Source organism: Erigeron canadensis, chromosome 6 (assembly GCF_010389155.1).
Source record: "Erigeron canadensis isolate Cc75 chromosome 6, C_canadensis_v1, whole genome shotgun sequence".
Classification (NCBI taxonomy): domain Eukaryota; kingdom Viridiplantae; phylum Streptophyta; class Magnoliopsida; order Asterales; family Asteraceae; genus Erigeron; species Erigeron canadensis.
Genome location: NC_057766.1, coordinates 28,257,322 through 28,277,982, shown reverse-complemented (window position 1 = coordinate 28,277,982; position 20,661 = coordinate 28,257,322). Strand labels below are relative to the sequence as shown.

The window sequence follows — 20,661 nt, the reverse complement described above, 5'->3', positions numbered from 1 at the left end:
AAACACATGTTTAAGATTGGTCATAAAATAAACGGTCATAAAATAACTTGCATCAATAGTTTCAAACATATATATATACAGTTTCTAACCTGGTCAACAACCGGGTATAGATCTAGTTTAGCTTTGATGATGATTAGTTTACTTTAACCATAATTTATTTCATATCCAGGAAGGCATATTCGAATTTATATAGCTATCGTATTAGTTTTAATACAATAACCGTAAGACGCAAAATTGCAAAGCATAGCACTTTAATTCCCACTCGACTTAATTAATTTCCCCAAACCCGCACAAAATAATTGACATCGGTCGCCACGGCAGTGTCCATCCAAAAAAACACACACTCTGAAATTTACATTTTAAGCCCTTCCCCGGCCGACGAAAGCCAACTAATGACTCTGACACAATTCCCTCTTTTTCTCTCTCTCGATCCAGCGAACCCTAATTATTATCATTACTAAACCTTTCATTTTCATTACTTACAATTTCAGATCTTATATATCCACTCCAAAACAAAAAATAAAAAAATATCCACAATTCCAGTATTTTTTTTTTTTAAATAAAAAAACCGTTTTATGAAATCAGTTAGATCTGTTAATTAATCCTTAATCGTGATTAGATGGCGGTTAGTGGACCGAATATGGATCAGTTCGAATTATACTTCAAACGAGCTGATTTAGATCACGATGGCCAGATTAGTGGCTCTGAAGCTGTTACTTTTTTTAAAGCCTCTGGTTTGCCGACTCCAGTTCTCGCTCAGGTTATTTTTCTATATCTATATAGCTATATATATGTATATATATGTGTGTGTGTGTGAGATGAAGTTAGGGTTTGATATTTGTGTCTGTTTTTAGATATGACTACTTGTATTATGGAATTACTAGATCATAGGATCTATCACTAGTTACTAGTTAGTTAGTGTTATAAGATCCGATTGCCGATTTGTCGAATTTGTAGTTAAATAGTGTTAATTTTTTGCAAGTATAATGAATGAGGCGTTGTCTGTACGGCAGAAATGCGGAATGTGTTGTGTGTGATGTGCGTGTTTGTCGCATAATGTTTGAATACTGTAGATTTTTAACTTATATAATACCGAGCTATTAGTTGTCGTAAGTTGGTGTATCCGGTGTTACAGTGATTATAATCTGTTGGAACTGTTATGCAAGCATAATACAAGTGTTGCAGAAATGATTTTTTAAAGCCATACGTAAGTTAATAAAGTGATGAGTTATTTAAATGTAGTTCACATGTTGTGGATGAAATGGAATTCGACAAGGTGATTGGACTAACGAGAAATTAAGGAAATTTCATGTGAATAAGAATGTTTAAACAAGTTATCTATCGTTTATCTTATGGTTTATAACCTAACAATACTTTCATGGTAAATAAAATAGAAGATAGATGGTCAAGTGGTACTTTAAGATGTATACTATGAAGTACGTATCTTAAAGTACTTCCCTTGGATATTATTTTCGTGTACAACCCTTACTTGAACTTAGAACACCTATCTTGTGTTGATGTATACTAATTCATTAAGACTTGTTCACATTACAAACAAGCAGCCTCTAGTTATAGCTAAGGATAATGGCAAATCTCTATAGTGCTCCAAAGCACGAAATAAAAATAACTTGCTCTATTTGTTTGGCTTTTATTGAGTCATTGCATTGTCTAATCATTTCTTGATTTAGACATCTTCTAATCATTATCCGCACATATTACCCTGCCTATGTCTTAAATATTTACTGAGGGTTAAGCTTTGTTTTCTTAAAAGACAAAATCATTCTTCTTCTTGAGGACATAATACTCTGTTACACTTTATCACTCATCTATATTCTATTTCTTTTAGTTGTAATCATCCTTTTTCTAGTATTTACTAGTGAATTTGATCTTTATTTACTTTTTATTTCTATAGTGGAGATAGTCGCACGGGGGAAACCCTAGGCCCGGTACCACGATTGGATACCCATCGACTCACCCCATATAAGCCATATCACTTTATCCTTTTCTCGTCATTTGTGCATATCATATAGACTTTTGATTTTTGTGTACATCCTTTTATTTTGATTGACCCAATTTTTTTGAAGAATCTTTCATGGAGCATGTAACATGTTCAAACACTTACTTATATACTTGACTGCTCATGACTATTGAAATAAAGTTGTGTAACCGTTGCCTTTTTGTAACAATTGCAAATGAATATCATATTTATTTTTGCTACATCTACCAACACTTGACCATTGGTGGCGGCACGTGATAAGGTTACTTGATTTTTTTAAACATTCAGAGCACTTGCAGTTATTACGTTTCGTCTAAAATGATTCTCTAATAGTGCTTTTTGAAGTTTGAACCACCTGCCAGTCCGCCACTTTAATTTTAGGCACTTATTCATCATTCATTCAGTTTTACAAACCACGGCCATGATCTGTTGTGCTATAATGGCATAATGTATGTTGCGATGCTAATCTAAAGCACATCGTAGTTTCTCCAATTAAGTTTTAGTCTTGTTATTTACCCAATCCAAGTTTTCCTATGCGGAAACTTTTATGTTGAGACGCTAGTTCTTTTACCATCATAAACAGAGTTATAGCCTTCTGCATTGCTATGTGATTCCGTATGTCTCTTTATCTGCGCAAGGCTTGTCTTATTAACAAATTGTGATTTATCATGCAGATATGGACACATGCTGATCAAAACCGAACCGGTTTCCTTGGGCGGGCAGAGTTTTACAACGCTCTTAAACTTGTAACAGTTGCACAAAGTAAAAGAGACCTTACTCCAGATATGGTGAAAGCAGCATTGTATGGACCTGCTTCTGCTAAAATTCCTGCTCCTCAAATCAATCTTGGAGCCTTGACCACTCAGTCAAACTTGAATGTGACTGCCGCTCCAACACAGGTGCGTGGTAGTGCTCCAGTAGCTTCTCATAGTATGGGTATAACTGCGGGTCCAACTGTCCCACAGATACGTGCTAGTGCTCCAGTAGCTTCTCAAAGTATGAGTATAAGGGGCCCACAGGGCTATTCGTCTCAACAAAGTCAAGATATGAGGCCATATGGGACACCTCTTCCTAACTCCACATTGCAACCTCAGCATGGAGCGAGTCATGGTCTGGCAAGTGGACTCACAGCGCCTCCCCGTCCTTCAACTTCAAGTCTCTTCAATGATTGGCTTGGTGAGAGGAATACTGGTCCCACATCTGGGGTATCATCTCAAGTTTCTAATAGTGGGCTTACATCATCAGGGCAGTCAGTCACAGTACAACCGAGACCACAGGGGTCTACCAGCTTATCCGAAAATCTTGCTTTCAAACCAAATGGTCATGCTGTTGCTGCGAGTGGGACTGAAACTAAAGATTCAAGCAGCCATGTTGCAAGGAATGGTTCCTTGTCTAGTTCGGCCTTTGGTGATAATTTATTTACTGCCTCATCTCAGGGTACTGGCCTAAATGTCTCATCAACCAACGGTTCTCGGCCGGCTATGACCAATTTTGCTAATGTACCTAGCCAGCCCTCTCAAACAAGTATTACCCAACAACAAACAGTTGGTCAGAACCAGCAAATGCAGTCAACTTTTAAATACAATCAGCAAATTCCTGTTCCGAATACACCCGTTGCTCCTGTTAGAGCTAATAATGTTCCTTCTAGTCAATCTTTGCAACCTTGGCCAAAAATGACACAGTCTAATGTTCAAAAGTACACCAAGGTATTTGTGGAAGTAGATAAAGACAAAGATGGAAAAATTACGGGTGAACAGGCGCGCACTCTGTTCTTAAGCTGGAGGTTGCCTAGAGGTAGACAGTGCATTATTTTCTCTTGCTTTATTGAGTCAGTTCTCTTAAAGGATATAACCCTTATCATTTTGAGTTTTTGATAACAAATAGTCCTTACTTATTTCTATGGGAAAATCTCAGAGGCTATTGATTCAGAAACATAAAGAAAGATATAGGTAGGGAAATTGGGAACATTAATAGATATTCTTAATTCGAGAACCTTTCAATATATGAAAGTAACGTTAGTCAAATTATATAGCCTCTCTCTTCCCCTTGCCAAGTACTAATGTAACCATGTTCCCAAATGCCAATTGAAACGAATTAAGATCTTACTCATTGATGCTTACATTGAAACTTAACAATTTTGGAATAGCATATAGGAAATGGAATAAAAAATAAGTGTATTTTTCATTGTGTTTTCCAGTATATAGAATATGGTTGGTATGGGAATATGATAACAATTTAAGCTCAGTAGTTGAATATGATTTTAGTTCGTTGAGAGTAGAACGGAAATGTTGGAGTGGCATAGCTGATGTGTGATTATGGCACTATGACAAAAGTATCAATTGCTTGAACAAACTAGTAATCACAGTATTGTTTCCATTTTCTAGAAGTATTGAATGTTCAGACAGTTAACATCAGCTATTTAGATATCCTAGAAACTGATCAGTTAGACGAACTGCAGGAAAATATTATGGATAAGTGGATGAAGTCTTCTGTAAAGATTGATGCAAATCAGTGTTAGATTTCTTTAGTTGAACATGTTAAATGACCTATTGCGTATATGCTAATTGAATTCCCTTGTGTAATTTATGATTTACTGCAGCTGAATGTCTAGCATAATGCTTCTTGTTATTTATGCATTTGTGTATTGAAGTATATTCTTTGAATAATCCAAGTTAAGATTCATCAATATTGATGTTGATTGCCCTGAGAAGGTAAACTTAATTTGATTATGCGAATCTTTAAAATCCTAGGTCTAGATAAAACCAAGTAGTCTTAGATTATTTGTAATGTTTTTATTAGTTTTATGTGTGTATCAAATAGAAAGATCATCAAGGTTTTTATATTCTTGTAATTCTCAAGCCATAATTATATTATATTTGATTTAGGCCACGTCCTTTATATCAATGTTATGTGCTCCATGTTAGTGATATCTCACCATAGTTTAAGACTTAATCAGACTTTAGTGCAATCAGTAGGTGAGAACATATATGCATATGGAATTATGGATTCATCATAAGAGGGTGACTAGTTTAGTTGGCCAAAAATTTAATGTTTAAGGTTGTGCCTTCATGGAATCTGAACTTATGTATTTATTGAACCCATGAATTAAAACAAAAACTTGTCATTTGTTTTATCTGTTTGTAGCATCTCGATGTCGCTGTCTGCAATCTCGTTAATTTATTGCTATTTTTGGATAACAGATATTCTAAAGCAGGTGTGGGACTTGTCTGACCAGGACAAAGACAGCATGCTTTCTTTGAAGGAATTCTGTATTGCTCTCTACCTTATGGAGCGGTTCAGAGAAGGCCATCCTCTGCCTAAGGTGCTTCCAGCTGGTGTTATTTTCGAGGGGACACCATTGCCTCCATCAGGTCAACCACTTCCTGCATATGGTCCTCCAGGTAGATGCTAACAATTGTGATGCTTGTCATTCTTTCAAATGTTGAACAGAAAGTCATGTCTTATTTTTGCTCATCAAATCTGATTCTTTCTGCTTAGGTGTCCAACAAGGACATAGGATGACTGCCCAACGTCAGGTCAGTCACGTTGCAGCAAGGCCACCTCGTCCAGTTCCATTACCTATTGATGAAGATGTGCAGCCAAGACATCAAAAGCCTAGAGTTCCTGTTCTTGAGAAGCATTTAGTGGACCAACTTAGTAATGAGGAGCAGAGTTCATTGAACTCAAAGTTCCAGGAGGCAACAGAGGCAGATAAAAAGGTGAAATTCATAGTTCCACCTATCTACTTAGTGTATAACTTTAATCTTACAGCTAGTGGCATGTAATTTGTGGATAATCACTAAGTTTAGTCAAATGGGAAATGTCTATGCCACTTTTGTTCTTATTGTTCTCCCCGTTGTGTAATTTTGTTTGCTCCTGATGCGATAACTCATATCAGCAGCTGAACATAAAGAATTGCAATAATGTAAAAGTTCAAAACAATTGACGTCAGTTTTATTGTCACCTGGAATTTATCTGACTTGGACAAATACACATTTCTGATTCTCTGGGTCAGGTTGGTGAACTTGAAAAAGAGATTTTGGAAGCTAAACAAAAGATTGAGTTTTACAGGAACAAGATGCAGGAAATTGTAAGTTCTCTCCTTTATTTTCGGTTTAAGCATTTGTTTTATAGTTAGAGTTGTTCTAAGATTTCTACTCTATGTTACATTTTTCAATTTCAATGTCAGGTTTTGTACAAGAGCCGATGTGATACTCGGTTAAATGAGATTACAGAAAGGGTGTCTGCTGATAAGAGAGAGGTATATTCCTGAATATACAATAAAAATTAAAAAAAAATTTCTCTTAATATATGAAGAAAAATACAATTTTAGTGGAGACTGAGCAAGTTGTTTTACAGGTTGATCTACTGTCAAAGAAATATGAAGAAAAATACAAGCAGTCTGGAGATGTAGCTTCCAAATTAACTATTGAGGAGGCAACTTTTCGTGATATTCAGGTTCACTATTAGCTACTTTGGTTGAACTTTTAGATGCAATCAGACACACATGTTACCCTTTTTGAAGCTGACGCCTAATAAATGTCTTTGTGCTTAATGTGTTTAGGAGAAAAAGATGGAGCTTTACCGAGCAATTGTGAAGCTGGAGCAGGATGGTAAACCTGATGAACTTCAGGTATTTTGCTATCAGCATATTTAGTGTTAAGCAATTCATCTCGTTGCAAAAAAATCATAGCCACTTTTTTCTTGATTTCTAGGCCCGTGTTGATCGCATACAAGCAGATCTTGAGGAACAAGTGAAAGCCTTAAATGAACGCTGCAAAATGTATGGTCTGCGTGGGAAACCAACATTGCTGGTTGAGCTGCCTTTCGGTAATTTAGTTTCCACCATATCTCGTTCCAACATTTTGTTGAAATCTGCAATCTAGTAACTAGTGGTTACTTTCCACTTTTATTATTTTTACCCGTACATATCTTTGGTGCTGAACTCTGTTTGCTCATGCAATGCTTTTTTCTATATTAAACATTTCGTATTTCTCCATTTCTTAAGAACATGTTACTTGAATCATGGTCTGTGATGTTGCCAATGCTTGATTATAATTGAAGGGTGTGGCAATATTGATGTTTGGCGTACACTACTTACTGCATTTGCTGTTTACCTTACAAATTATGTAACATGTACATTCCATCTGACTAAGCAGTTATAGTTGCTGCAGATATTGGGTTTCTTATTTATAGTTTACTACCTCAGGGTAATTGTTTCAATGTTTCTTTGTACTTTTCCGTACTTCTTGATTTGTCTATTTGCTATATCTTCTCCATGAATATCAACTATAATTTGATGCACAAGACAGGAATTTGCGATTCAGAGAAGTATCTGTTGTATTCAGATGTTAAATTGGTTTGGTTTGAGTCTTCTTTGCACTTTAGCCACTCAGAAGTTAATCGGTTTCTCAAATCTCTGCATGGTGCATCCGTTTACTTAAGTTTTTGTTCTTGATGAAATATTTCAGGCTGGCAAGTTGGCATTCAAGAGGGAGCAGCTGATTGGGATGAAAATTGGGATAAATTCGAAGATGAAGGTAGACCAAAAACCAATGACGACCTATTCTTCTGTCACATGAGCTTCAAAATGTACCTTAATATTGATTCTAAATAATGATAAATGTATATAACTTTGCAGGATATACATATGTGAAAGAGCTCACACTTGATGTGCAAAACGTTATAGCCCCTCCAAAAGAGAAGTCCTTGCCAGTTCAAAACAAATCTGCTTTTCGAGATGAAAATTCGACTACCGTCTCATCTGTAGACACTAAAGAGAAATCTGAAAAGGCCCAATCAGACAGCAAGCCAGTTGAGCAACATGAAAAAACTCCACCTGATAGTCCTGTGAGTGTCAATTCAACAGAGAGCCCGAGGATATTCCGTGATAGCTCACCGCGTTCTGTAAACACCCAGAGGTTTGCCACTCAAGTTTATATAAAAAGCCACTGTGTTATATATGTCATTATTTGAAAGTTTAAGAGGGTGATATGTAAAAAATAGTGGGGTTCATTCTCTGAATTTGTATGTTTCTGTTGGTGCAGTGAATCTGCATTCTCGGATGAAAGAACTTTTGATGAGCCAAGTAGGGCTACATTTGACAGCAATTTCAGTTTAGATTCTACTTTGGATGTTGCTGCTACAAGTGCTCAGGTATTTGATGAATTTTTATAGTTCAGGTTTAAAGGCAATCGCAAGAATCTGTGATTTTGGATAATTTGTGAAAATGTAATCGCATAAACTCCACCCTTGGTGGCAATTCTTTTCTCCACCGTGACCCAAAATGTAATCGCACTCTGGTTAAGTGTAGAAATTTTACTTGATATTTCTGTTCTAGTAAGATGATGTCAATTTCATAGTTCCAAAATTTATCTTTTGCAGGATTTGGATGAAGAGGGTCTTCGTGGTAATACATTATTTGATTCTTCTAATAACTGGGGCCTAAACCCCATAAGAACAGATATTCCAAGGCAGAGCACATATATATTTGAATCAGTTCCAGGCACCCCAGCTTATAGTTATGCTGGATCCCCAGTTGGAAACAACTTGTTCCATAACACTGGCCCATTCGCTTCGTCATCTTTTGATGAATCAGTTCCTAGCACACCTGCTTATAGTAATGTTGGTTCACCACGGCGCCCATTTAATTCAGTGTTTGCAGAATCAGTTCCCAGCACACCCATGTTTGCCAATGATGGTCCAGAAGATCATTCATTCAACAGCTTCTCTAGATATGACTCCTTCGCCAGCAGCAACCCACGTGACTCCTTTCCGAGATTTGATTCATTCCGTAGCACGGCACAAGATTCTGATTCTGATTTTGGTCATTCACTCTTTCAGCCTAGTGAATCTTACTCAAGGTATGATTCCATGAGAAGCACCAATGAATCTTCGGACTTTAATCATGGATTCCCGTCCTCCGATGATGCAGATCCTTTTGGGTCACACGACCCTTTTAGGAGTATAGGGGATAGTGAAACACCAAGAAGAGATTCGGTAGATGGTTGGAAGGCATTCTAGCATTTGCAAATTGATTATATATTATACATGTTCGGCTGCTGGGACTCTGCATATCCCTGTTTTCGAGGTACGTTGATGTGGGTGTACGTAGCTGTTTGATGTTAAAAGTGTGTGCGACATTCAGTTTGAGGTCTAATTCTTTATTTCTATATATGGATATATATATGTATATTCAAGTTTATCAGCTGATACCTTTTGCCACATTTGTAAAAATATAAGCTCATGTTTATGGGCATTGGTTTTGCTATCTTCAGTCATTGTTCTATGATTAGCATTCCTTGTTTTGTTAATATCTGTTGCAAATTACACATCCACTTTGTCCGACTGTGCCTATATTGTTTTTTTTTTTTAAACAGTACTGTGCTCTTATTAAGTGTGGTTATCGGAGTCAAACAAAACCAAAGCATTAAAGTCAAACTGAAAAGTACGGTAAAAGCTTGCGAAGAAATTCTATAAATGTCATGTCATTTTTTTAATTATTCATTTGTTGTCATCTCAGGTCAATCAATTAGTGAAACATTAATCCTTATAATGTAAATGCATGAGTAATCTTGCAAACCCCATTTGCAGTTTACCGAGTCTGGGGTAAAGCATGCAAACCGCAAGCACAAAGAAGCTTATAATTTATGGGTACGAGTAGAGACGAATCACACCTCGCATACATTTGGCTTAAGTACATGTGATTAATGCCAGAAATTATGCATTAATTCTGAGCACAGGTAGTTGCCAACAGAAACAAACAAGACTTTTCAAGAAAAGTTTCTTCATTTGAACAGTACATATATTGTATAAATTGCTTAACATACATAGAAACACAAATTTTACCTTCATACATTCAATCCTTTAGATTCAATCATCATTAGGTAGCATCGTTTAAGCATGGCTTAAATAATTCACAATCATGAATCAAGGTTGTCAAATCGAAGGTACATTATTAATATAACCCCTTGCATATCCACAAAACATACACCATTTCAATCCATGCTAGAATATCTTCACAAGCAAAACCAATGTCAACAATCTCATCACTTCACCTTTTGACTGCGCGTTTTAAGATTTGACAATGAAATGACTGCCGTTAGCTCTTCAAGCCTTAGGTGCAAAAATCTCCTGCAAAGAAGTCCATGTGCCGGTAACAGCCAAAAGCACACCAAAAACAATAAACGCTCCATCTTTGATCCACCAAATTATACTCAATTCATCTCTAAACACCATCAAATGAAACAACGCAGGCAACACGAACCCTAATACAATACAAACACTACTTCCAACCAAAGACAAGAAATCCGCAAAATTAGGTACCAAAAGCGCCACAAAAGTCACCACTAAAACCATACCCCATCTCACCCACAAACTATACTTCCCATCACAAAACATCCTTTCAAAAACCTCATAAACCGGATTCATCATGATCGGAAACGTAAGAAACAAATTCAAACAAAGTCCCAACTGAACCACACCACTCAACCACCCTTCCCCTAAATTCGTAGTAATAATATCCTTCGTCTCATCACCAAACGCAAAATAACCAATTACACCAAACGCCGCAAACATCAACGCAATAAACCCAACAGTCACACTCAACACATTCCCAAACTTATCTTTCTTCGCCGTCTCTGATTCCAACGGCAACACCATCCCGATCCCTTCAAACGCATAAACCGCCACCCCAAGCCCATAAAAGAAAACCGAAAACCCACCAAACGCTTTCAACACATTACTCGAATTCACATATATCATAACTTCCTCAACCATAACAACACCCATTGCACCTATATCAACTATATCAGCAAATATACTTATAGGGGCTAAATGTGTCAAAGTTGGAATAGCATTCAATCCTAATTGAAAAGGAAAACATAACCATATATAAAATGTTTTCGCAGACAATCCGAAAACCCGAAAATTACTAACACCATTAACTAATTCCAAATCAAATATATTAACCAAAGTATTAGATACAAAAATCAAATAACTAACACAAAATCCAGCCTGTGAAAGTACAATCATTACATCAACAGCAGACCTGCCAATTGGGCCAGCAACAACAAAGCCCAAATCACCAAATGAGTTAATTTTTGAAAACCCGTTTACGGATTCAAGTTTTTTTCGGGTCTTGACTAAAAGCAGCATACAATGGTTTGTAAAGTAAGCAACGGCGAAGACGGTGAGAGTTCCGGTGGCGTAACCGGTGCGTTTGAAAGTGTAGGGAAGACCCAGAACGCCGGCGCCGACAATGGCGATGAAAACATTGGCAAAGGTTTTGAAATTTGATGAAAGATGTTTTTGGGATGATGGTTTTATAAGTGGGGTTGTTTCAGTTGGTGGGAGATTTAGGATGTGGGTTGATGAACTTGCTTCGTCTTTTTTTGTTTCTTTGAAAGTCATAATTGATGGATTTGATAGTTGAAATTTGGAAATGGTTTTTCTGGGGTTTCAGATCTGTATATATATAGAGATAATGTGTTGTATGTATAGGTTTTTAGGAGAGGAAATTAGACACGTCTTGTGGAGATGAAATTATACTAAAAATTAAGAAGGGGTAGATGAAAGTAAAGTAAGAATGACGGTTTTTTTTTTTTTTTTAATGAGTTTTGTGTTTTAATACTATTTTCGACGATATATGGAGGAGTTCGAGATATAAACCGTCTTTTAACTCTTTTTACTCCAAGACTCAAAGTAGAATATGACCTCCGGTTTTATTAGGCATAGAGTTGAACTTTTGATCTTTGTTTTCAAAGATAATAAATTTAACTATTTGATCTAACTAAATTGATATATAAAGTAAAAAAATATACAAAATGTAAAATATATCAAGTGGGATGGAAAAAAAAAAAAGGAGAAAAATGTGATTTGTGTTGAAGAAATTAAATATAGGTCAGGTGGGAGACATGATGGCGATTTTCGAATCATTTGCACTTGCTAAAAGTATTACATTTGTACTTATGTTGTACATTATACCTAACTTTCATTTATTTATTAAATAAATTAGATTTATTTATAACGGTGTCAAATACAAAAAGAATTATAAAATCTTAAAATTTATTAAAAAAAATTACATATAAGATTTTTTTAAGCGTAATGTAAATGTTGTACTAAACTTTTTCATCTAGTAAATAATAACCCACAAATTTTAAGATTTGAATATGATTCGTAGCAAAATTTTTTTTCACTAACTGCATATCGCCGTAAAGTACGATAAAGTTCTGTGTGAAACAATTTTTAACATTTTTTAAAGGAGTTTTGTTTATTTTTGGCTGGTTTTAAGAGAATTTGTCACTTTTGGTAGTATTATTTTCATATGTATATACACAAACACCTCTTTAAAGGTCATATTGATGATAAAATCTTTCAAAAGTTTAAAATTAGATACATTAAGCGGTATCTCATATTTATCTGATTCGTAACACTGATAAAAAATATACCATTATTAAGAGAAATCATCCTAAAATTTAGCTACTAGTAGCCCGGGCTACCTTTTTTATATGTAGTTCCGTAAATGGACGTAAGGATAGTAGAAAAATTTGATAAACACTGGAGTAAGCGTACAGAGATCATTTCTTTATACAGAAGTATATGTAGGTGTTGTAAGAAAATTGTAGTTAAAAAATACATGTATTAATGTATATTGTTATTGCAACTAACTCAATAAATATTAATTGATAAAGCTACTTAATGTAGAAATTTGTACAAACTTCTACCAAAACTGGAACAAATTGAAAATTAAAAGTCATAATCCTAGTACATAATAACAACTTCGAGTTTATGCTGTCGAAAATTGAATAACTTCTTGCATGTCTTTCCCTCATGTACCAGGGAGAAATTTTTTGGTGATACCCCTTAAAGAAATCAAACAGATTTATTACAATAATCACTCAAAGCCTTCCTTTGATTCTCACTTATACATTTGTGAGAAAAATGCATCATTTTGAAGAAATATGATATCTTTGTTATGTTATACTCTCAGAAAAGCATTCAAACATGATGCAAAACACCCTTCAATACATCCAATCCTTCTACCGAAATAGTCCTTCTCTTGTACGATCTTGGTATTTCAATCTTCGGTGGTGGCTCCACCGAGAAACAAACAACGACGACCGTTAGATTGTCACAACTATTCCTCTTTAAAGCCTCACTAACAAGTTCTCTTGAGCATTTTCCAGGATCATTATGAACCATAAGTTCTTTCCTTACTATTGTCACAGCATATTGGCTACTCATCACATCCCATAAACCATCACAACCAATTATCAAAAATTCATCTTCTTCAGTCAAGGTTAACTCTTTTAACTCAGGCTCTGCACTTAACGGGCCATCTGAACCTTTTGGACCCTTCATGTGCCAGTCTCCTAGAGCACGTGCCACGGATAGTTGACCATCTAGGTAGCCATCATATATAACCCCTCCTAGTTTTTCTATCCTATTTTTCTCTGACGTGCAACTTGGTTTATGGTCTATTGAAAGTTCGATTGCTCTGCCACGCTTGCCAAGTACAGCCCTCGAGTCTCCAGCATTTGCAATTATCATATTTCTGTCAATAAGCATAGTCAACAAACCAACATAAGCCAATGGCATCTAGCTCAATTGGTAATGGGCCAGACATCTTTGCCACAAATAGCACAAGGTCATTGGTTCAAACCCTGGCACCCCTAAAGCCACAACCGTTGAGTTAGCATGATATGCCCCCACATTACAAATAGGCAGCCCGATTGTGGGCCAGTTTGGGTTGCCAGTTACCAACAATTTTGACACAAACAAACCAACATAAAGTTGAGTAGGTCAAGATAGATTCTTGTATCATTCGATTAGGGAGTTTGAACTTGTCTCTTGTAACTTACCAAGTTATTGTAACAACTTGAAGTCACATAATCAAATTTAAAAATGCTTGCATAAACAAACTAACTGGACTTCTTATTATGTGATAATATAGAGTTCAAATAACAAGTTTTATACCGGTAATTGCAGTAATACCGATCATCTTATTATTGTAATATAAATTCACTACAGTTGATTAGTTGGTTATGATCATTCAATGTAAGTTAGCCCTTTTCAAAACACGGATCCAAATATCTCTATGATTATGAAACCGAACTCGAAGTAGCTAGTTCATACCTTCCTAATATAAGGACGGTTAAAGCAGTGGTTCCAGATGAGTTATCAAGTGCACTAGTGTCTGCATCTGCTAATGCATGATCAGCTTTGACAAAAGCATTCTTAACGGCTTTCTTCACCCCATTTGGGAAATTAGAATCCTCAACGATAAACTCAAGAATGTTCCTTTTTGTAAATGAAGCAGCATCAACACCTCCATGTCCATCAAATACCTGAGTTAATCAACTCGAGTATTAGTTTAGAATGCTTGACCTAGACCTATACTTCAATGTTGTGTCGCTAAATTGGTAATGGGTGTGGCATCTTTGATACAAATATCACAAAATCTGGGGTTCAAGCCCTAGGGGAGGGGACCCCATAGCCACAACCATTGAGTGAGTCCAGTATGTCCCTACATTATGAATAAGCATCTGGTTTGGGTGAAAAACAAACCAACTCTGTTCCATGTTCTATATATTTAACCAAGAAAAAGTTTTTAGTAAGATTGGTTCAAGCTAAAACCTTTTCAAGCATTTAAGATTGAAAACAACACAATTTTTGTGAAAGAAAGTAAATTACCCCATAAAATGCTCCATTTAAAGGGTGACCCGATTTTGCTTCTAGGTGCTCTTGAAGATCGTCAATACAAATAAACTCATCCTCCATGTATGGTTTTGGACCAATCTCGGAGCAACTTCCTGAGCGGAATGCAGGTAAAAATGGAGAGCTTACATTCTGTGGTGAACTGGGCGCGGAATGTTGGGTTATTTTCTATGAAAATAAACAAAGAGTTATTACGAGTATTAAAAGTTCTAAAGAGATAAGAATGATCCTCATTTCAGTTCAAGAAAAGTAGATAACTCCTTAGAACATAAGAAGCACATGATCAAACTTGGTATTGGAATAAGTTTTTATACAAACAAATTCTACAAAATGTATCTGTTCAATGTAACACTCAACATTATAGATGCATGCATCATGATTTCAAAACTGCGTCTTCATATACGCAACTCCAATTCCAGAGAAAACTGATCAATAATGAGATGAATTCAGTCACCAAAAAGGCAAAGGGATACAAATACTTACCAAATTAGAGGTGTCAACTAATAGAGCCTCGCTGAGACAATGTCGCACCGGTGGAGGACCATTTCTTGGAGGCTTAGTAAACTTAGCTTGGCTCACATCATTATCCAAATCCTCAGGATCCTCATCTTCTATCATAGGAGGCATACATTCCCTTGAATACCTATTTTCCAATGAGGTACATTGAGGCCACACCTCTGTCCCAGGACCCATTCCTCCCTAGCTCCCTCTTTCGATCTCGCTGATCTATATCTCAATCTCTCACTCAATTCATTGAATATATATCGCGTATATGTACAAAAAATATAAACTTCTTTCACGAAGAACGCGCCTATAGCATAAATATATAAATCAAATGAAACTTTTCATCCATATATAAACCAAAACACAAGCCCACACATCAAAACATTTAAGCAATCTTAAACTATAGGCTTCCATTGAAATGTCTCTAAATTCGTACCGAATCAAGCACGCCCACATGCCAAAAAAACCGTTAATTAACTTCTAACTAATCAATAACAATCTTGTGTTTTGCCGAAAACGTGCCAATCGTGCATGACCATGACCATGAACAACCCGGAAACAAAAAGAGGGAATGTTGTTGCAAAATTTCAAGAATTAAAAGATGGAAAATGTGATTTAATTATGGAAGCGAAGTTGTAGGATGGCCGTTGAAATTAATTAATTAAGGGCTTTTTTTACGTGTATATATGCATGTGTGTTGTTAATTAAGTACCCCGATATTACAGTTTCAATATATGTTTTACCTTCATGGAGTATCGAAAATTTAAGGCCCAAGTAGAGATTCATCTACCATACATTAATGCCTACAATTTTCTCTCTCCTCCATAAATCATTTTATTCCTCTAATTCTTTCAAAATCTTTTATCTAAAAAACCGTACATCGATAAATTATAAAAATTATATGAGATTCTTAAAATTTCATGCTCTTTCATTAGAGATGTCATTCGATATACTTTCGACGAATTTTTAAATCTGAGGTCCGAGCCCGTACGACTAAGATATTTGGCTATGACACTCTGTGACATACCATCTCTTATGACTTATCATCATCAACATTTTACCGCCGCAACGCGCGGATACTTGTTCTCGTATATAAATATGCTCATTTTTAATTACTAACTAATTAACAAAGAAGTTTCTACCCACCTAAAATGCAAGTTGAAGGAAGTTTCGTTTTTTTAACTTTTTAAATTTTTTATTTTTTTATTTTTTTGTTAGAAGGCTAGCTCGTGGCTCTGGATTATTATAGCTTTATTAGATTCGAGTGTCGTGTACATGAAACGAATAAACTAGTAATGTTATAATATCTTCGATTGTTTTATGTTATTCTAAACATTTATTTGTGACAAAAGTTTGCCTGGACAATCTCAATTGATTGATGGGAACTCAAACAAGCTAGCTCACAATTGATTGATAATCCATAAAATTAGTGAAACATACGTGATAATCCATAATACTATATGTACGACTTGTACGTCACCCATGTTTCTTCATACTTGTAAAGAGTTAAAAAATATATATATTAATTTGTTTACATTAAAAAATATGTAATGTTCTTTTCAACATTTTCAACATTCACCCAACAAGATTGCAAAATTCGTTATGCGCTACCAACTTGACCGATTTGGGAGTTGCTAGTACTTGGATCTATACAGAAAGTACCCTAAGAGTCAGGGCAGGTTATGAGGAGGCTCAATGGGTGTTAGGCTATCAGTGAACTATTCTATGGATCGACAATTATAATATTCAAAAGTAATAAATATATACGACGAACCATCTCGAGCTAGCTTGCAAAACGATCCCAGATCGATTATCTACAAACCGGTGCCATATGTGACAATTTAAGTAGTTATCAATTATTAGTATTTTATTACCTATACTCATTTATAGCCTTTATTGGTTTTTCATTGATATTTTATATTTTATAAATTTTTATATAAAAATAAAAACATGTTATTTTTCATTTTTCTTTTACCAACGTTTTGACATAATTTTTATTAAAAACATAGCTATTTCAATATATATATATATATATTTACTAATTTTGTATATTCCTTTTGTTGTTTTTATATATATATATATAGATGATTATACTAAAATTTATTTATTTATTTGAAGGAAAATAATTATTTTTAATGATACAGATAGTCATAAATTATAATAAAATAATAAATAAATAATTTAGGTTGGGTTATGAATGTGAGTAAAAATTTAAGTTAATTTAGATTATATAGGTGAGAAAGAAAAATATTAGTTTTTAATTAAAAGTTAGGTTGGGTTGATTGAATGATAGTCTTAAAGAAGAGCCCGTCTCACTCTCCCAAAGGTCCCACAATTTTTATGTTGTATTTTACAGTATCTACTGTTTTGGGCTTATAGCTTTTATGGACATATAATTTTTGGACTTTGACACGTATATCTTTTACCTATACTGTTATTGAAGTATTAAACGTCTATATTAACTACTGTTTTTAAAAGGTCACATGTAAACTCACGGTCAAAATTAATTAAAACCCCCTCTTGTCCCTTTTCAAAGAAACGCCACCAAGTATGTCTCATTTCTATTCATTAGAAATGTACTTTAGTACTTATGCGTTTTATCTAATTTAAAGAAACCTATACCTTAGATTTTACAATAATGGTCCCCGCGCAAGGCGGCGGTGGTAGGGAAGACGATCTAATAGTGTCGGTGAGATACTATTGGTGGTGGTAGCGGTATCAAGTGGTGTAGGTTGATGAACTTGATGTAATTGCAATAGTGGAAATTTTTAGAAGATAAAGGCTTAAAGTATTAACTATTAAAATAAAAGTTTTGGGTAGTTACGTAAAGAAAAAAATCCAAGAGCAAATAAGGTATTTCAAATAATGAAATATTTAATAGGGGGAAGATTTTTGCTTTATTAGAGAGTAAAGATTAATTTATGTTTGTTTGGTCGAATATCATTGTTATACACTTTATTTATATTTTAATAAATTCATGAGTTTTACTTTTTATTTTTCTATATATGCTTAAAATATATTTATCTGACAGCCAGAAACAAAATAAGAGAAAACTTCAACAAGTTTTTAAATAGTGTCAAACCGAGGCTTTACTTATCCGCATTATTGGCGAAAAGCCGAAAACATTTACTGTTGTAATAATTTCCTTTTATATTTTAACATTGACTCGATTTTGTAGATACCCACTTTTTATGCTTGAGCCATGACTCAAAATCTTTTTACATTTTCGAAGACGGTACTGCGGAGAGCCAAAAGGGGGGGGGGAGTATTTAGGTGCACTCGGCACCCTAAGGAGTAGTGAGTGCTATGCTCGGGTTGTGTTGATGGAATATGATGAAATTAAAATTGAATTTCATTTATTAATGTGTTTGGTTGTTCAAAGTTAAAGAAATATGATTCTGTCAGAATGTAAACATTTCAATATTTGGTGGAATCTTCATTCATAAATTTCATTTTGTTCGTGATTTGAATATTTCTATGTAAATTACTATATCTATCAATGAAACTTAAATTAAAATGTTGCATAAAAAAAACATTTCGTTAAATTCCATTCATTCAAATTTAATTCCTTTGAAATTTTTCAATTTTTCGAAAACATTTCATTTAAAAGATAGACATTTTCTTCTTTGATACGAGTATTACATATTGACTTTGAAATCTTTAAATGTCAACAATTTATGTGTGTTCATTTAAGTGTTTGCAACACGTTTTAAAAAACTGAATATGAGGAATTTTGTTTTATACATAAAACGAGTTTTATTATTTAGAATTTAGATTAGTTAGAGCTAGATTATGAACTTTTGGTTCAGGTGCGTGTATGCATTTTTTTAAGGTATTTTGTTATCCGTTTATGAATTTTATTTTTTTGTTGTTGAAACTTTCAAAATATATAGTTTATATGGTTCAAATATATGAAAAAAAATATCATAGCATCCGACTAGTGGCATACATTATTGATGGGTTTTGTATTATTATCTTATGTATATTCCGTCTAATAATTTGCACGTATCATGTACTACTAATAGCCATACACAACTTATCCCATACTAACCACATGTTTATCAAGTGACAACTGACAAGAGTAATAAACTTCATCACTAGTCCACTAAGACAGTAGAAAACCTAAGATAGGCACATATTCTTGAGACATTACACGCTTAAATTAGAATACAAACATGAAAAAACAAAATTAGCAATTGAATTTAAAACCATCATTAAAAATACAAAAGGTCAATGAACAATGAAAGACCAAAAAGTGATGATAGATTTCCCATTTTATATTTTTAGATACAAGAGTTCATATTTTCGAATTTCCCAAACTAATTAGATATTCAATTGTCGAAGTTTCATATTTCTAAGCTAAAGAGATTATATTTCATACTTCTAAATCTTTGCTCTTTTTTAATTTGGTCTTTGATAAAGGCGAATTTTTGGTAATTACTAGGATAGTAATTTGCGGAATAGTAATATGAAAAGTAAGTTGATATTTATTTATTTAACAAAAACATATATGTTGGTTACAAACTTAACCAAAAATTTAAAAACTATTATCAAAACATATATCAACTAAATATAATGTTATGTCTTCCTTTTATCAAATTTCAAAATACTCGATATATATGAAGCATTACGACATATTGATTTTTGTAGTGCTCATATAAAGACATGGTGCGGGTTCATCATTTGATACCCTCAAAGCCTTTTTTTGGTTTTTGTTGGGTTCCATTATTATTCCACTCGAACTTGGGAATTTTGTGGTGGTCCTTAATAATGAAGCGATATACAACGAAAATGAAATATCAATTGCTAGTAGGACGAACGGGTTATGGTGCGTTTAGTAGTGAAAAACTAGAGTGTTTTCTAGAAAAATTTTCAAAATAAACATAAAAAATGGAAAATGTACGTGTTCAAATATGATTTATTTATAATAATTTTCATGGAAAACATAAAACCTTGTTTTCCAACTTATAGCTACATATTTGAAAACTTATTTTTATAATTTTCTAAATAATTTTAACTTTAGATATGGAGCACTCATCATGTGTTTTCCAAACTTATAACTAAATGCATTTTTAAGATTTTCAATGGTTTTCTAGAGATCAAAACCCGTCTCATTTTCTTGAAAAATGAAAACGGAAAATTAAAAATATTTTCTGTAACTAAACGCATCCTTAATCTTTACGAGCATCCAAAATCCTTTCATATCCTCTTGTCGATCATGTTATCAATATATTTCTAAATATTTCCTGACTAGTGTAGTTATAGCATTTAATAAATTTTGAATTTTACAAAATATCAATGATTGTAATTAATATTTATCAAAACTTTGAGTTTTTTGATATTTCAATGAATATAATTAATGTTTATGTTATTGAAAACATATTTTAACAATCACTAAATCATATAAATTGTTACCATTTTAAACTATACTATTCTACAATGTA

General features: G+C 34.1%; 3 protein-coding genes across 3 annotated transcripts; 1 reads left to right on the top strand and 2 right to left on the bottom strand.

Annotated features, from left to right (window-relative positions):
* Nucleotides 1-312: 312 nt before the first annotated feature.
* Nucleotides 313-9,290, top strand: LOC122602918 (actin cytoskeleton-regulatory complex protein PAN1). The gene is made up of 13 exons (XM_043775532.1): nt 313-760; nt 2,671-3,790; nt 5,197-5,397; nt 5,495-5,715; nt 6,012-6,086; nt 6,186-6,257; nt 6,356-6,454; nt 6,561-6,629; nt 6,712-6,826; nt 7,468-7,536; nt 7,638-7,917; nt 8,044-8,152; nt 8,381-9,290. The coding sequence occupies exons 1-13, from the start codon at nt 620-622 to the stop codon at nt 9,017-9,019; spliced, it is 3,210 nt and encodes a 1,069-aa protein (XP_043631467.1). The 5' UTR covers nt 313-619; the 3' UTR covers nt 9,020-9,290.
* A 475-nt stretch (nt 9,291-9,765) lies between these two features.
* Nucleotides 9,766-11,527, bottom strand: LOC122603256 (amino acid transporter AVT3A). Its single transcript, XM_043775917.1, has one exon. It carries the CDS (start codon nt 11,405-11,407, stop codon nt 10,106-10,108), a length of 1,302 nt encoding a protein of 433 aa, XP_043631852.1. The 5' UTR covers nt 11,408-11,527; the 3' UTR covers nt 9,766-10,105.
* Nucleotides 11,528-12,994: 1,467 nt separating this feature from the next.
* On the bottom strand, nt 12,995-15,406 carry LOC122606077 (probable protein phosphatase 2C 47). The gene is made up of 4 exons (XM_043779038.1): nt 15,197-15,406; nt 14,690-14,881; nt 14,132-14,343; nt 12,995-13,550 (listed from the first exon to the last, which is right to left on the bottom strand). The coding sequence occupies exons 1-4, from the start codon at nt 15,404-15,406 to the stop codon at nt 12,995-12,997; spliced, it is 1,170 nt and encodes a 389-aa protein (XP_043634973.1).
* Nucleotides 15,407-20,661: the final 5,255 nt, after the last annotated feature.

What these genes read in the sequence shown, in the direction of transcription:
- LOC122602918 (XM_043775532.1), top strand. Translation starts at nt 620, where the DNA reads ATGGCGGTTAGTGGACCGAATATGGATCAGTTCGAATTATACTTCAAA. An exon ending in CAACAGAGGCAGATAAAAAG is followed by an intron (nt 5,716 to 6,011) that starts GTGAAATTCATA and finishes TCTCTGGGTCAG; the next exon opens with GTTGGTGAACTTGAAAAAGA. An exon ending in CAACTTTTCGTGATATTCAG is followed by an intron (nt 6,455 to 6,560) that starts GTTCACTATTAG and finishes TAATGTGTTTAG; the next exon opens with GAGAAAAAGATGGAGCTTTA.
- LOC122603256 (XM_043775917.1), bottom strand. Translation starts at nt 11,407, where the DNA reads ATGACTTTCAAAGAAACAAAAAAAGACGAAGCAAGTTCATCAACCCAC.
- LOC122606077 (XM_043779038.1), bottom strand. Translation starts at nt 15,406, where the DNA reads ATGGGTCCTGGGACAGAGGTGTGGCCTCAATGTACCTCATTGGAAAAT. An exon ending in TAGTTGACACCTCTAATTTG is followed by an intron (nt 14,882 to 15,196) that starts GTAAGTATTTGT and finishes TTATTTTCATAG; the next exon opens with AAAATAACCCAACATTCCGC. An exon ending in TAAATGGAGCATTTTATGGG is followed by an intron (nt 14,344 to 14,689) that starts GTAATTTACTTT and finishes TGATTAACTCAG; the next exon opens with GTATTTGATGGACATGGAGG.